Source organism: Indicator indicator, chromosome 8 (assembly GCF_027791375.1).
Source record: "Indicator indicator isolate 239-I01 chromosome 8, UM_Iind_1.1, whole genome shotgun sequence".
Taxonomy (NCBI): Eukaryota; Metazoa; Chordata; class Aves; order Piciformes; family Indicatoridae; genus Indicator; species Indicator indicator.
The window spans coordinates 3,197,248-3,212,628 of NC_072017.1; the positions used below are offsets into that span (position 1 = coordinate 3,197,248).

The following is a 15,381-nucleotide window of genomic DNA, read 5'->3' on the forward strand; positions in this document are numbered from 1 at the left end:
AGTAGTAAAACTTTATTCTAGGTGGGGTCTTGCAGTTAGGCTGCCAAAAGCTGCAGACTTTGCCAAACTTAAGTTAATCTTAAACTTAAATCTTCTGTATTATTTTAATAGATCATTACTTGCCTGCATGCAACATGTAGTGTTATACTTGAAAAGAAAAAAGCACAGATGGTACAAATTTATGGCTTTACATATAAATCATGCACTTGATAGAAGAGTTTTGACATACTTAGTTTTGCACCAGAAATGTGGGACGCTAATAATTAAACATCAGCAGTGGGAACTGAAGCTTTTACTTTAAAGTCTGAGGAATAGATTAAGTGCTTCAACCCATGGTAGTAGGACTATGGAGATGGGATTCTTTAGCTTTGCCATAACCTTTCACCTTGTTTGGAGCAAAAAGACGACAAAATGTTTAGCCTGCTTTTCATACTTAATGAATCATGATGATCTCTTACTTTGCTACAGGAGATACTCTGTTAGAGTTGTTTTGGCAACCCCTACTTGCACATTTGGGGCTAGATGTGGTGTTTTAGTAGCTATAGATTGGCAAAGTGAACTGATCAGGTTTCCCAGCAGAGATGAATTGCTGAAGGTTGACAAAGTGCTTGAGAAAATCAAAGTTCATTATTGTACTTGCGAATGAAAACAACTGGGGTTTAAGATACGGATTTCACTTAGGATGTTGGGTGTTTGAAACCCAAATATCTCAGCTTTACAATGTGCAAAGGGAAAGCATCCACTGGTTTTTAAGATATGGATTTCCCTTAGTGTGTTGGGTGTTTGAAACCCAAGTATCCCAGCTTTAAAATGTGCAAAGGGAAAGGATCCAGCTGTTGGGGTGTAGCCTGCATTTTGCTGAAAAACTGACACAAAGGAGCTGGTAAAACAGTTTAGGAAGACATCATTTTTTCCTACATCCTGTATATAATTAATGTTGCTGGTGCTTTGTCAGTTGGATGTGGTCAGTTTAGATTCTGTGTGTTAGTTAAAGAATTTCATCTAATGTTTGTTGAAACAGTTGTTTTCCATGTTCTGCTAGAGAAGATGTATCACGAGCATGCTGGTTTTAGTGTTTTTGTCGTCACTTTGTTGATTTATTTTTCTTGCTCAGTCTCCCATTAGAAAGATAAATTATTTTCAATACTAGCTTTTTGACAAAAGCCTTTTTTTTTTTTTTTCAGAGCTTGAATCAGTCTTTTACTGTTGGCAAATCTTACATAATAAAACATTTTTCCCCTGGTTCTAGAGTATCTTTAAGTGTTTGTCCTCGTTCTTTCTAATTATATGTGTTTTCCTTTTTGCTAACCAGGAGCTGCAGGTAAGTTGCAGCCTGGTGCCCTGGCTTTGTTCATCTCTTGTTGTCTGTGGTGTGTTTGTACTTTCTAGTCAGCTATAGAAAACTGATAACTGGTATAGATCTAGATGATATCTTGAGTTACTTTCCAAGAAGATATTCAAAAGATTTCTACTTCATTTGCCATCTATTTTAATTTATCTGCAAATGTCATTTAACAAGGTACTGAAAATTTTAATGAAATTAAAGGGCTGATTGAAACTCTGTTCATAAAGCATTCAGTACGTGTCTTCTGTGTTGCATTCATGTATTCATTTTCTTCTGTTGATATTTGTACATACATATGTGTGTGAACTTGGTTTGTTCCAGGGTGAAAGCATGGACAACTTCAACTGGGGTGTTCGTAGGCGCTCTCTTGACAGTATCGACAAAGGAGACACACCGTCTCTCCAGGAGTGTCAGTACTCAGGCAGCACACCCAGCTTGAACTTGACAAACCAGGAAGATACTGATGAGTCTTCAGAAGAGGAAGCAGCTCTGACTGCAAGTCAGATACTGTCGCGTTCGCAGATGGTAAGTTTGGAGTCTGAAAACTTGAGCTTTCACTTGGGTTTTTAAAAATGGGTAAGTATGGCTCATGTTTTCAGACTAAGTGAACCAAAAAGGAAATTAATGTGGCTAAACTTCTTTTTCATCATAACATCAGTGAAGGGAAAGAGGTACTTCACCTACTGCTGGTACATAACAGCCTTAGCATTCTCATAAAACACTTTTTTTTTCGGTGTCTCTGTACTTACTGTGTTTCATAGAATCATAGAATGGCTTGAGTTGAAAGAGACATTAAAGATCATCTAGTTCCTAATCCCCTGCCATGAGCAGAGACACCTCTCACTAAACCAGGTTGCTCAAGGACTCATCCAGCCTGGTCTTAAACACTTTGAGAGATGAGGCATCCACAGTTTCTCTGGGCACCCTGTTCCAGTGCCTCACTACCCTCATATTAAAGAACTTCTTCCCAATGTCAGTAATCTAAATCTATCTTGCTCTGCTTTAAAACCATTACCCCTTGTCCTTTCACCATGTGCCCTATAAAAAGTCCATCCCCAGGCCCTCTTCAGGTACTGGAAAGCTCCTACAAGGTCTCCCTTAGAGCCTACTCTGCTCCAGGCTGAGCAATCCCAACTGTCTCAGTCTGTCCTCATAGGAGAGGTGCTCTGGCCCTCTGATCTTTGTGGCCCTCCTTCCTTGACCTGCTGGCCATGCATGTGCATTTAAATACAAGCAGAAAATTGCATGTGTTCCATAAAAATGTCTGTCTTTGTGAATCCCTAGCTTCAAAAAAAACCCCAAACACTAAATGAGAACAAGAGCACTAAGTGATCCCATGGGAGCCTCAGTTGTGCTTAACCACTGAAATTGCTAATTTAATTATAGATTTTGAAGCATCACTGAAAAAAATCAAGAATGTTTGCCACTCAGATATCGCATTACAAAAATCAAATTAGGAAAGAAATGACTGGATAGGAGCAACAGGGACAGTCTGCTGCTTTTCAGACCTAGGCAAAGTTTGTGTTGCCTAACAAAGAGCTCTACAGCGTTTTCCATTTAGAATTCCACCAGTGCCAAAAACCTTCAAACTTCTCTTCAAGGTTAAATGTTACATTAATGCATGTGATCATAGAATGGTTCAGATTGGAAGGGACCTCAGAGGTCATCTACTCCAACCTCCCCACCATGAGCAGGGAGTCCTCTCAACTAAACTCAAGATCTCATCCAACCTGGCCTTGAACACCTCCAGGGAGGAGGCATCCACAACCTCCCTTGGTAACCTATTCTAGAGTCCCACCACATTTGTATTGAAGAACTTCTTCCTAAGATCCAGTCTAACACTACCCTCCCTCAGCTTCAAACCATTCCCCATTTCTAGACACCCTGACAAAAAGTCCCTCTGCAGCCTTCCTGTAGGACCCCTTCAGGTATTGGAAGGTAGCTCTGAGGTCCCCCTGCAGCCTTCTCTTCTCTAGGCTGAACAACCCCAGCTCTCTCAGCCTATCATCCTAGCAGAGGTGTTGCAGCCCTTGGATCATCTTTGTGGCCCTCCTCTGGACTCACTCCAACAGCTCTGTGTCCTTAGGAGTGGGACACCAGAACTGGATGCAGTATTTGAGCTGGGATGTCCCCAGAGCAGATGCTTGTAATGGTTTTAGTGTATGGCTGTTAAACTCAATATGCAAATAAATTCAAATAGCTAACTGTGTTGAAACTACCTATTTCAAAACTGGTTTTTCCCTTTGATTTATGTGTTCAATGAATTATGAAGAATTTCACCTTTATTTCCTTTCTGTCTTAGCTAAACAGTGATTCTGCCATAGATGAAGCAATATCAGATCATGCTGGTTTATCACTTCAATCTCAAGATTCCACTAGCAGTGTGGGAACAGAAGAGGTGCTTCAAATCAGAACTGAGACCCCAAGTTTGGAGGCTTCTCCTCTAGATAACTCTAGCAACCAGCTGCCTGAGGTGGGGAGAAATGTGGGCTGGTGCATGGCTGATTTGGGCTCTTTCTAGTGCTCAGTAGCTACCCTGGCTTTCTTTGCAACTGAATTTTCCTCTGTTACACTGATTATTTGATTTGCTTTTGATATTTCTAACCTGTTGGAATGTTCTTACACAACGTTCCCTCAGTGTGAAAATAACTTGAGATGGACTGAGGGAACTCATCCCCAGGTTAAAAATATTCTTGAAGGGCTGATGATGATTTCATGGTGCAGAATGAAAACAGGCTGATACTGAAGAAGCTTCATTTGATATGGTTGAAATCCTTCTTGAGCAACATTGTCTTTCAAATACTTTTTTATTTCCCTTTTTTTTTTAATTGGTTTTTCCTTTCTTTGGGGTAATGTGTGATTGGTGCTACTTGGGAAATAAAACCTCAGGCCAGCTGTGTTAGCAGTTGAATCCATTAAGCAATCCTTAAAAAAGGACCACAGATCCTATTGTTCTAACTTTTTTTTGGAAAGGCCTGTGTGGACTGAGACAGATTTCAAGCTAATGGCCACCTGCAAATCTGTGAGTACCTCAGTTTCTTGGTTTTTCTAAGATCTTTCCAAAAATCTAAAAATTTTAAAACTCATTTAAAAAATAAAACTCTCATCTGCTACCATTCCTATGATATTTAGCAGCTGGAGCTAAAAACCTCAATATTGGACTTTTTTCAGGTAAAATTATTGATGCTACTGGTGCAACTGATGCCTGTTTTTATTTGGATAAGCATTACTGATCCCTTCTATAACAGAACACACAGTTTGAGTTTTACAGAAAATTGAGGTATTCCTACATGTATTTGAATGCACTCAATCTTGAACAATCTTAGACTTAGGAACGAGTCTTCAGCCAACTTGGTGTAAACAGTTGACTGACTCAAGTTCACGGGGTTACAGGATATTAAGGGTTGGAAGAGACCTCTGGAGATCTTAGAGTCCACCCCTCCTGACAGAGCAGGATCATAGAATCCAGCACAGGTCACACAGGAACACATCCAGATGGGTCTGGAAAGTCTCCAGAGAAGGAGACTCCACAACCTCTCTGGGCAGCCTGTTCCAGTGCTCTGGGACCCTCACAGTGAAGAAGTTCCTCCTCATGTTGAGGTGAAACTTCCTGTGCTGTAGTTTACATCCATTGCCCTTTGTCCTATCACAGGGCACAGATGAGCAGAGCCTGTCCCTTCCTTCCTCACTAGGGCACAGCAGAGGGGGAGAAGAATCTCCCTCAGTCTGCTGGACACACTCCAGCTGCTGCACCTCCGGGACCCCATTGGCCTTCTTGGCCACAAGGCCACATTGCTGTCCCCTGCAGAACTTGTTATCCACCAGGACTCCCAGGTCCTCTCCACAGGGCTACTCTTTAGCAGATCACCTCCTAACCTGTACTGCTGCAGTTTATTATTCCCTCCCAGATGCAGGACTCTGCATTCATCCAAAGTGGCCGGTTAAGTGACTAGTTAAGTGACTAGTTAAGTGATTGGTGTTGCTGAACAAAGACTCTACCTACTTGTTACCTAGAAATCACTCTTGTTAACAGGTGAACCACCCACCTGGCTAACATTTAATGAATCATAGAATGGCTTAGGTTGGAAGGGAATTTAGAGATCATCTACCATAGCTGTAAGAACAAAAGAACAGAGTCCAGCAGACAGGAGAATGTGGATGGCTGGTTTGCTGTCATGAAATCCTTATCTTCTGAAAGTGTAATATTGAGACAGAAGCTTTTCCTCACATTTTTTCATGTTTTTCCATTATGATTATCTGTATACTTTATAAGAAGTGTTTAGTTACATTGGTCTCAGCTCTTGTAGAGTGCCTGTGCTTAGGTTGTCAAACAAATTGTTCTCTTAGTGCTTCAGCTGCTTATCTACAACATGCATTTTTCTTCCAACAGAATTTTGGGTGAGGAAGAATACTTCATCTGGATGATTGTTTTTCAACACAGGATAGATGATTTATGTTAAGACCTCAAAACAGAGCAGCAGTAGATAAACTGAGATTATACAGAATTAAATTCACCACAACACAGTATCTGTCTTCTGTGGTTCTCTTGTGGTGTGTTCTCAGCTGTCACCCATTGTTTTCATTGTTCTTTTTGATACTTGGTTTCATTGTTCTTTTGCAACTCCCTTTATAAACTCAGTGTATTTCTTATCATCCAGGTGAAAGCAGTAATGTAAAATAGCACCAGTGCCATTTAAAACATTAGAAATACTTAAAATTGGGCTGCAAAATAATTTCATGACTAAGCAGCATCCAGAAAAACCAAAAAGCTCTGTCAAAAGAGACAAAAAAACCCAAATAAATGCAGTTGATAAATGTGATATCTCATGTTTATTTTGTGCTATAATCTTTATTTGTTATATTATAATTATTATTTTATATATAATTTACTTACTATGTTTATATTTTATTATGTATATTAATATATTTATTATTTTATTATATTTAACAATATTCTCTTTATTCTGTTCAAATATATTTATTATGTTTAAAACTGCATGATTTATTATTTTATTGTATTTATTCTGTTTGGAAATGCGTGTTTATTTTGTGTTAGGATATAAGATTGTGTCAAACGTTTTCTTCAGCTGCACTTCAAGCAGTCAGAGTTCTCTCTCTCTAGCAGTTAGCTGTCTAGTTGGATCTTGCTGCTAAAAGCAAAAGCTTGACTATAAATTTATTAGCTAGTGATTAGCACTTAGATATTTTCTGCAAGTGTATCTCTCATATGTGCATCTACCAGACATGATCATAGAAGGGCTTATGCTGGAAAGGACCTGAGTGATCTTCTACTCCAACCTCCCTGCCATGGTCAGGGATGCCTTTCAAATAGACTCAAGGCCTCACCCAACCTGGCCTTTGAACACCCCCTGGGAGGAGGCTGCCACAACCTCTCTGGGCAACCTATTCCAGAGTCTCGTCACCCTTGTACTGAAGAACTTCTTCCTCAGGGCAGCTCTGTATTATATGTTAAAATCTCTACTGCTTCAATCCACATTAGGATTTGCCATTAGGCAATAGCAAGTACAAGAAAGTATTATTTTTATTCCCCTCAAAGTTCCAGTAAAAGGTTTCAAATTGATTGATTGTAAATTAACTAAATCTGAATGCCTCTGTTCAGTGTAGTGCTGTTAATGATTATAATACTGCTGATGGAGGAAGAGTGAAAGGAGAAAGGGTCATTCTAATGTTTCCTACCTGACTTTAATCATTGTCTCTTAGCCTACATGTGGAGATTCGTGGTTAAGCCCTTAAAGCTCCTCATCTTAACAGGAATGGCAAAATAATAAAAATAGTGGATTGCCCTTTTTCCACTGTTCATCTATTATGTTATTGCTCAGTTATGCTTTAGAAAGTTCTTAAAATGGAGAGTGGACAGGAGAAGAAAGGTTCTGTGCTGATTCCAGATCCTAAAGGCAAGCATGAGGCAGTCATTTTGGTCCTTACCTAGAAAAGGTTAAAGTCTTGAATGTGTAATGTGTTTGAGGCTATTTGCAGATATTCTTCTGGTAGTGTTCTCTTAACAGATTTGATTGAGTACATTTGAGAAATCTGAGTCCTATTCTAGGACTAACATTAACACATTAATGTTAACCAGAAGTTAGAAACACTACAAATAAACTGCCTGTCTTTGCTCAAGTACAACTGTGTGAACAATCCAAAGAGCTGAGTGGTTAAAGTATAAAAGGTTACTTGTAAACCATTTTTTAATGTTACCTTACTGATGAGAATACATAAACCCTGACAACAGAAGTAATAAAAGTGTGTTTGCTTCACAGGAAGGCAGTTCAGCAGTAAGGGATGAACAGGTTAGCACTGCTAGTGAAGACACTGGGTCGTATCTACTACAAGAACAGCAAGACTGTCTCGTCTGTCATGAGTCTCTTGAATTGGAAGAGACCCAAGAACTGGCAGAGGGAACAGCTCCTGAGAGCTATTCTGAATCTGTCTGTGAAGAGGATGTTACTCTTGCTTTGAAAGAGCTAGATGAGAGATGTGAAGAAGAAGAAGCTGACTTCTCTGGTTTGTCTAGGTAAGATTAATGTTGGTTCTCAGTAAGAGAAATTACATGTTACCAGTGCATGAATCCAATAAAGTAGACTTTCTTACGATGGGTTTTCCATGAATCCCAGGATAGAAGTACCTAAAATGCTGCTTTGCATATCTGAAGTAATGGTTCATTGGTTTTGCCTGTTACAGCAAAAAAAAAAAAAGAGTCATTACTTTGCTCAGCACTTGTTTCTGGTACAGGGAAAAGAGCCATGCAGCAAAAGATGAATAAAAGAAATATAGCACTTTTCATCACCATCAGCCAGAGAGAAATGTGAAAAGAGGTCAGAGGGTATTTTGGAGAGTTTTCTTGGCAGCTACTAGCTGCAAGCATTATAAAACATGGAAGAGCCCATGCTGAGGGCTTTTCAGAACTGCTCTGAGTTATGGCAGAGCCTCTTTTGGCTCTCAAACACAGATTGGGGCTTTTTTAATTACAGTTCCTGTAGGAATTAGGCCAGATTGTATTTGCCCAAAGGTTATTTTTAGTGTTAAGGTTAATCAGTCTCTTGTATATTTCTAAGACATTTTAAAGTAAAATAACGTTTTCTTTTCCATTTTTTAAATATGGAGAGCAAAAAGAATTACTGAGAGAAAAAGTTCCAGTTAGTCCTAGCTGGTTGAGTTGTATTTAAAGAGAAGGCCTAAGTCCCTGAAAGGTAACAGTCTAAGAAGGATAGAAAATAAACCAATAACTAAAAAAATAAACCAAAAAAATCCCATATAAATAAAAAACACTAACAAAACAAAACAAAACAAAAAAACCCAACAACAACAAAAAACCCCAAACACACACACGCACAAATTCAACCAAAATGAACAAAAATTCAGCCAAAACAAATGAAAATTAAAACCAAAACAAACAAATCCAAGAAGTGAAATTTGATCAGGAGTTTAGGTTGAATAATATATGGACAGAGTATATATAGGAATGTAGACTTAGGGTATATTCTGTCAGAGAGAACATGTAAAGATCCTTTTACAGATACAACAGGAACTGTAAAAAACAAAATCATTTGAGAAGGTTCTGCTGGGACTGAGACAGAGAAATCATAGCATCACAGAATCAACCAGGTTGGAAAAGACCTCAGAGATCGTCAAGTCCAACCTGTTACCTAAACCATGGCTCCAAGTGCCACATCCAATCTTTTCTTGAACACCTCCAAGGATGGTGCCTCTACCACCTCCCTGGGGCAGCACATTCCACTGGCCAATTACTCTTTCTGTGAATAACTTTCTCCTCACTTCGAGCCTAAAATGAACCTTGTAATCCCCTATGCAACTTATCTCTGTATGCCTTGCAAGAATTAAGGGCTGGAACCAGTTACCAACAGCTTATCTCCTAATACGCAACTGAAAAATCCCTTAAGGATTTATTTACACTAAGCAAGCAAAGGGGAAAAGCAGCCCTAGCTCTAGTTTGAAGAGCATCAGAGGTGATTATTTACAGGCTTGATACAGTATTTACACAGACTCACAGAATTGTCAGGGTTGGAAGGGACCTCAAAGATCATCCAGTTCCACCTCCCTTCCCCTATCTCCATGGGCAGGGACACCTCACGCTAGATCAGGTAAAAAGTCAGAGAATCTTTTTGAAGCTTGCTTACAGACACTGTTCTAAAGGATTGCAATTTAGCTTTTGAGCTTTGTGCTGCTGAAAAAAATATATCTAAAAACTGGCCCCATGCTTCTTGTTTTAAGACATGGGTTAAGGCATACTTGGTGTGAAATGGGGTGGTTGTTAGGGTGGTGTTAAAAAAATACATTAATATCTGTACCTTGAATCCTCCAACACCTTTTTGCTGTCTAATTATAGAAGAACTACCAAAATATATAATTCCTTGTAATACCGATATTTTTAACAATTAACTTAATGGTTTTAAGTGGTAGCATTGATTAATTTATAGCTTCATATCTTTATTTGCTGTATGGTGCCTAATGGAAAGTATGACTGCAGAATGCTCTTTGAGCAAAGGCCTGTTAAATTGATTGCCCATAAAGATGAAAGTGTTGAAAGATCTGGCTCCAGTCACTTCTGGTGTTACTTAAGACACATAGAAGATAGTATTGTACAGCTAAATGAGCTCTTGTGTTTCTCTTAAAGAAAGCTAAAGTTTTTTGTAGATGTTGGTGGGCTGGGCCATATGTTGAGATTCATTACATGTTAATTCAGTTATTGGGGGCAAGGAGAAAATAGAATCACAGAATGGCTTAGGTTGGAAGGGACCTCAGAGATCATCTACTCCATCCTCCCTGCCATGGGCAGGGACACCTCTCAACTACACTCAAGGCCTCATCCAACCTGGCCTTGAACATTCCCAGGGAGGAGGCATCCACAACCTCCCTTAACAACCTATTCCAGTCCCGCCACCCTCATACTGAAGAACTTCTCCCTAAGATCCAGTCAAACCTACTCTCCCTCAGCTTCAAACCATTCCCCCTTGTCCTATTGCTAGACACCTTGTGAAAAATCCCTCTGCAGCCTTCCTGTAGGATCTCCTCAGGTATTGGAAGGCAGCTCTAAGGTCCTTCTGGGGTCTTCTCCAGACTGAACACCCCCAGCTCCCTCAGCCTATCCTCATAGCAGAGGTGTTGCTGCCCTTGGATCATCTTTGTGGCCCTCCTACACATAACCTGCAGATAGCCCTTTGTCCATAGCTCTATGTAGAAATAACAAGTTTTAACACACTTTGCAGGTACTTGAGAATATAAGCGATTTTCATGTATTGCAGTTGCAAAAGTTGCTGCTTTTTTACTCTTTCCTTGGTTCATAGTCACCTCAGTTGATTATTTATTTTGCAAAACAGTATTCTGAATTCCAAATTCTTATTTTTTTTTTCTTCTTAAGAAAACGAAGTGTTGGGGGGGGGGTTCCATTTAAAAAAAAAAATTACTAAGGAGTTCATTTCTTTTGTTATCTGCAGCCAAGATGAAGAGGAACAGGATGGTTTCCCAGAAGTACAGACTTCCCCACCTCCTTCACCGTTTCTCTCTGCCATATTGGCAGCTTTCCAACCAGTAGCATACGATGATGAGGAGCAAGCCTGGCGCTGCCACGTCAATCAAATGCTGTCAGACATGGATGGATCTTGTGCCGTGTATACATTTCATGTCTTCTCAAGATTGTTTCAGGTCAGTGAATTGCCATTTGCCTGAAATCCTTTCCTCCTGCTTTCAAAGCTATTCTTCCCCTCTGTAACTGTAAACCCCACAAGATTATGGTAGCAAGAAGCCTGAGGAAGCAAATCAAGAGCAGACTAAACCCTCATATTAAGTGGTCATACCCTGTTTTACCATGGGATATGTGCTGTATTCATTGGCTAGGAGTGATTCTACTCAGGAAAAAAAAAAAAAGATCAAGAAACTCCCCCAGTTCAGTGTTTTTTGTAAGCTCTTGGTCCAGGTTGTGTCCCTTCTTTAATGTTCTGAAGGTCACCCAGGTTCTGTGCTGATTACAGAAGTAATGTCTTCCTCCTGGGTTTTCTGGGGGATTCATTGTTGTGAGAGCACAGCATGACAGACATTAGTGAACTTACCTTACATCTGTCTCATGAGAGGAAGGTGGGTTTTTTTCTGCAGAGAAGTCATTAAAACACCAGGAGATCCACTAAAGCTCTAAGTCTCAAATGCCTCTGGCTACATTTACCTGATGGAAATACCCAGCACAAAATGCCTATGGCTTAATTTTTCTAGCTTCCTCCTTCCTATATATAGGGGATGCATTTTTTACATTTTCAGAGTCCTATCACTTGGATGTACATTATTCTTTGCAGCTTATTATGGTATAGAAGAAGAACAATGGATCTGTTCTACAGGCAACAAACTAAGAGCAAGTTCAATATGCAAACGAAGACCTTATGGCTCCAACCCTTTCTCATATCTCCAGGGTTAATTTTGCCTGTTGTTTGGTGTGTCATAATAAAGCCTCACTTTGTTTTACCACACTAGCACCCATATTACCCCATAGGTATGGGCAGGTTTAAGATTAGGTCCCTGAATTCACTTCTGTCTGAAGAATTCATACTCTACCTTATCCGTGCACTAACTTGTGTCTGCATCTATAGCCATTTTCCATTTTTAGTTGAAGTAAGTATTTTGCCACAATACTGTGAAATTCTTGTTGCTGATTTTAGATTTTTGTCATTTTGCTTCACCTAGACATCAGGGGTTTAGTTTCTCTCTATTATACCAAAGCCTAGCTGCAGTTGCTCTTCACACATTCATTCATTTCCTGGAAGTGTTAAAAAGTGTAAAAAAAGAGTTTCTCTCATGTTCATTAAGGGGAGAGCTAGAAAGAAAGATGTAACTTTCTGTGGCTTGACAGGATAGCCCTCAGCTGGAAAGATGGATAGTCTAGGAAAAGTGACAATAGCCATCCAGGGCTTTAGCCTGGGCAAAGAACTGTTCCTGAGGAGCTGTTAGTGGATACAGAGGAAGGTTAAAATGACTAAAAGAGACCCAGGGAGCCTTGTTTGACCGCACCTTTCTGTTTTGCTTCTGACTCATACACTGTGTAAATGTCATCTGTGTATAGTTTTATTCTACATGTAACCTGATAGGATTTAGGAAATTATATATGGCAAAGCACAATGTTTTATTAGGCTAAGCTGATGATCTATGTAATTAAACATGATGTACATAGGACTGATGTTTAAAGAAGGTAGAAGTCCTGCAGGTGGCAGTTTTGGACACAGATTGTGTTATACGGGTCATATTCTGGCTCAAAACTTGCCATTTTCTGTAACACAAACACATGAAAATGAATGGAACTGTTCCTGTCCGCACTGCATAAAGACAGATTGTTGTCCAGCTACACTGATTTTAAAGGCCACACATGACAGGAGTGATTGTCTTTATAGGTACAGGCAGGTTTTATTAATTGATTTATTGCATTTCCTGGAGCTCATTTTACATAAACATTCAGAGCAAAGCATGTATTAGTTTGTCATTTAATGGCAAAAATGCAAACTGTCATGATGGAACTTTGCCCTGAAATTCTTCATCTAGAAAGCCAGAGGAAGAGGATTAAAATACAATGGAAAATAGTTGTTTTTTCTGATTTGTTTTCCAGACCATCCAAAGGAAGTTTGTATCTATAACAAATGACTCAGTCAGCTTTCTTGGTGAGAGTCTACAGCGCATTGGAACAAAGTTTAAAAGCTCTCTGGAGGTGATGATGTTGTGTTCAGAATGTCCAACAGTCTTTGTGGATGCAGAAACGGTAAACATCTCCTGCACTTCCATGTTGAAACAGCTGTCTGCTTAAACTTTTGGATGTGACATACAAAAGTATGGGTTTAGCATTTGGAAAAGAGGAATGCTTGGGAAGACTTTGGGAAGTTTGAATAAAATGTGTTAATTGTATTTTTGCCTTTTAAATTAGATTCATAAATTCACAGAAATGTTTGGGTTGGAAGGGACCCTTAAGATCATTCAGTTCCAACAGCCCTGCCATGGGCAGGGACACCTTCTACTAGCCTGGATTGATCAAGGCCTCATCCAACCTTGCCTTGGACACTTCCAGGGAGGGGGCATCCACAACCTCCCTGGGCAATCTGTTCCACTGTCTCACCACCCTCCCTGTAAAGAATTTCTGTCTCCAGTCTAAATCTCCCCTCTTCTAGCTCAAATCCATTGCTCCTCATCCTGTCTCTACAAGCCCTTGTAGTTGTAGAGGTTGTAGTAAGGTGGGGATGAGACTCTTCTGCCAATTAACAAGAGACAGGACAAGAGGAAATGGCCTCAAGTTGTGCTGGGAGTGGGTTAGATTGAATATTAGGAAAAATTATTAAGCACTGGTACAGGCTGCCCAGAGGAAGCAGTAAAGTCACTGTCCCTGGAAGGGTTTAAAAGGCATCCAGATGCGGGGCTGAGGGACATGGTTTAGTGGTAACTTGGTTGTACTAGGTTAACAGTGGGACTTGATGATCTGAAAGGTCTCTTCCAACCAAAAAGATTCTATGGCTCTTTGGTCCCATGATTGTTACAAGTGACAGGGGAAGGATTAATAAGAAAAACCTAAATGGAAGTGAAATTACAGGGAGAAATGGTGTGGAGCAAAGCTGAGGGAGCAGCTCCTGAGGGAAGAGATACTTTTTGGTGGAAAAGACAAAGTCGTTAATGGTCAAACATCCAACAGTTCCTGTTCCTACAGACTGAAGCCTTTGGTGGTGGTTTGTGTATTGAGAAGGGCAAGTAACCCTCACTGGACACTCCTTTGGATTGCTACAGAAACAGTCCTGTAGTGCCTTTTTTCCTGTCCATTTACACTAACTGTTTACCAAATGTTATTCTCGGCTTTGAAAGATCTAAAAATCCTTTTGAAATGTATTTATTTTAAAATCAAAACTGTTGTTCACTGACTTAACTGATACAGCTACAAAGGTATCATGAGTGATCTGTAGGCAACTCATTCTAATTTGATAGTTTTTCCAAATGGGGACTGGGAAATCTCATATTAAATAATTTAGATGTTACGCTACATGATTACAGTCAGACGTTACATGACTACAGAGATGATTGCTTTTATCTTCCAGCTAATGTCTTGTGGTCTGCTAGAGACATTGAAGTTCAGTGTTCTAGAGCTCCAAGAACATTTGGATACCTATAATGTCAAAAGAGAGGCAGCAGAACAGGTGAGTCTTTTATATTTTAAACCAAAAAGACCCACAGTAGAACCTACTTATCAAGAACATGTTGCAGGTCTCAATACAGATATCTAGAAGTAAACTGTAGGGGGGGGAACTGAAATACGATTCTGTTTCTTTTGCTTACTCCTGTTCTACCTGGACAATCTGAACCTGAGTGTTTTCTTACGTATCATTTATTTTTGTGGAATATATTTCTGTAGTGGAAATGTCTAACACAGCACAAATGCATTGGGAAGAGCTCAGCTCCTTCCTAATTTAAAAATCCTCTTTTAAAAGTACTCCTATCAATAAACCAGGGAGGGGTTTTTTTCTCTCTTTTTGAACATTTTGGTTTATTTTAGGGTGGAATTCAGATTAAGGCATGCACAGATATATATATACACATATATACACATATATGTTGTATATATATATATGATATATATGTGCACAAATATATCTAAATAGATATAGATATGTAGGAATTAAGTGTCTTAACACCCATAGTATTTAAGGAAGAAGTCAGTGCAATTAAAAACAATAATCTCAGAATGGGCTGGGTTGGAAGAGACTTTTAAAGATCATCTAGTCCGATCCTCCTGCAGTAAGTAGAGACATCTTCAGCTGGATAGGTTTGCTCACAGCCCTGTCCAACCTGAGCTGGAATGTTTCCTGGGATCAGGCATCTACCACCTATCTGGGCAACCTGGGCCAGTAGTTCTCTACCCTCAGTCTGAAAAATGTCTTCCTTGTATTTAGCCTAAATCTACTCTTCTTTAGCTTAAAACCATCACCCCTTATCCTGTCACAACAGCCCTTGCCAGCTTTCTGATCAGCCCCTTAAAGTACTGAAAGGTC

At 39.6% G+C, this 15,381-nt stretch overlaps 1 protein-coding gene across 1 annotated transcript in view; it reads left to right on the forward strand.

Annotated features, from left to right (window-relative positions):
* FRYL (FRY like transcription coactivator) overlaps positions 1-15,381 on the forward strand; it is a 152,693-nt gene that overhangs the window by 124,713 nt on the left and 12,599 nt on the right. The window contains exons 52-58 of the mRNA XM_054382823.1: positions 1,313-1,321; positions 1,667-1,870; positions 3,648-3,818; positions 7,624-7,877; positions 10,819-11,026; positions 12,966-13,115; positions 14,431-14,529. Coding sequence (XP_054238798.1) covers positions 1,313-1,321; positions 1,667-1,870; positions 3,648-3,818; positions 7,624-7,877; positions 10,819-11,026; positions 12,966-13,115; positions 14,431-14,529 — 1,095 coding nt within the window. The remainder of the gene's footprint in view (positions 1-1,312; positions 1,322-1,666; positions 1,871-3,647; positions 3,819-7,623; positions 7,878-10,818; positions 11,027-12,965; positions 13,116-14,430; positions 14,530-15,381) is intronic.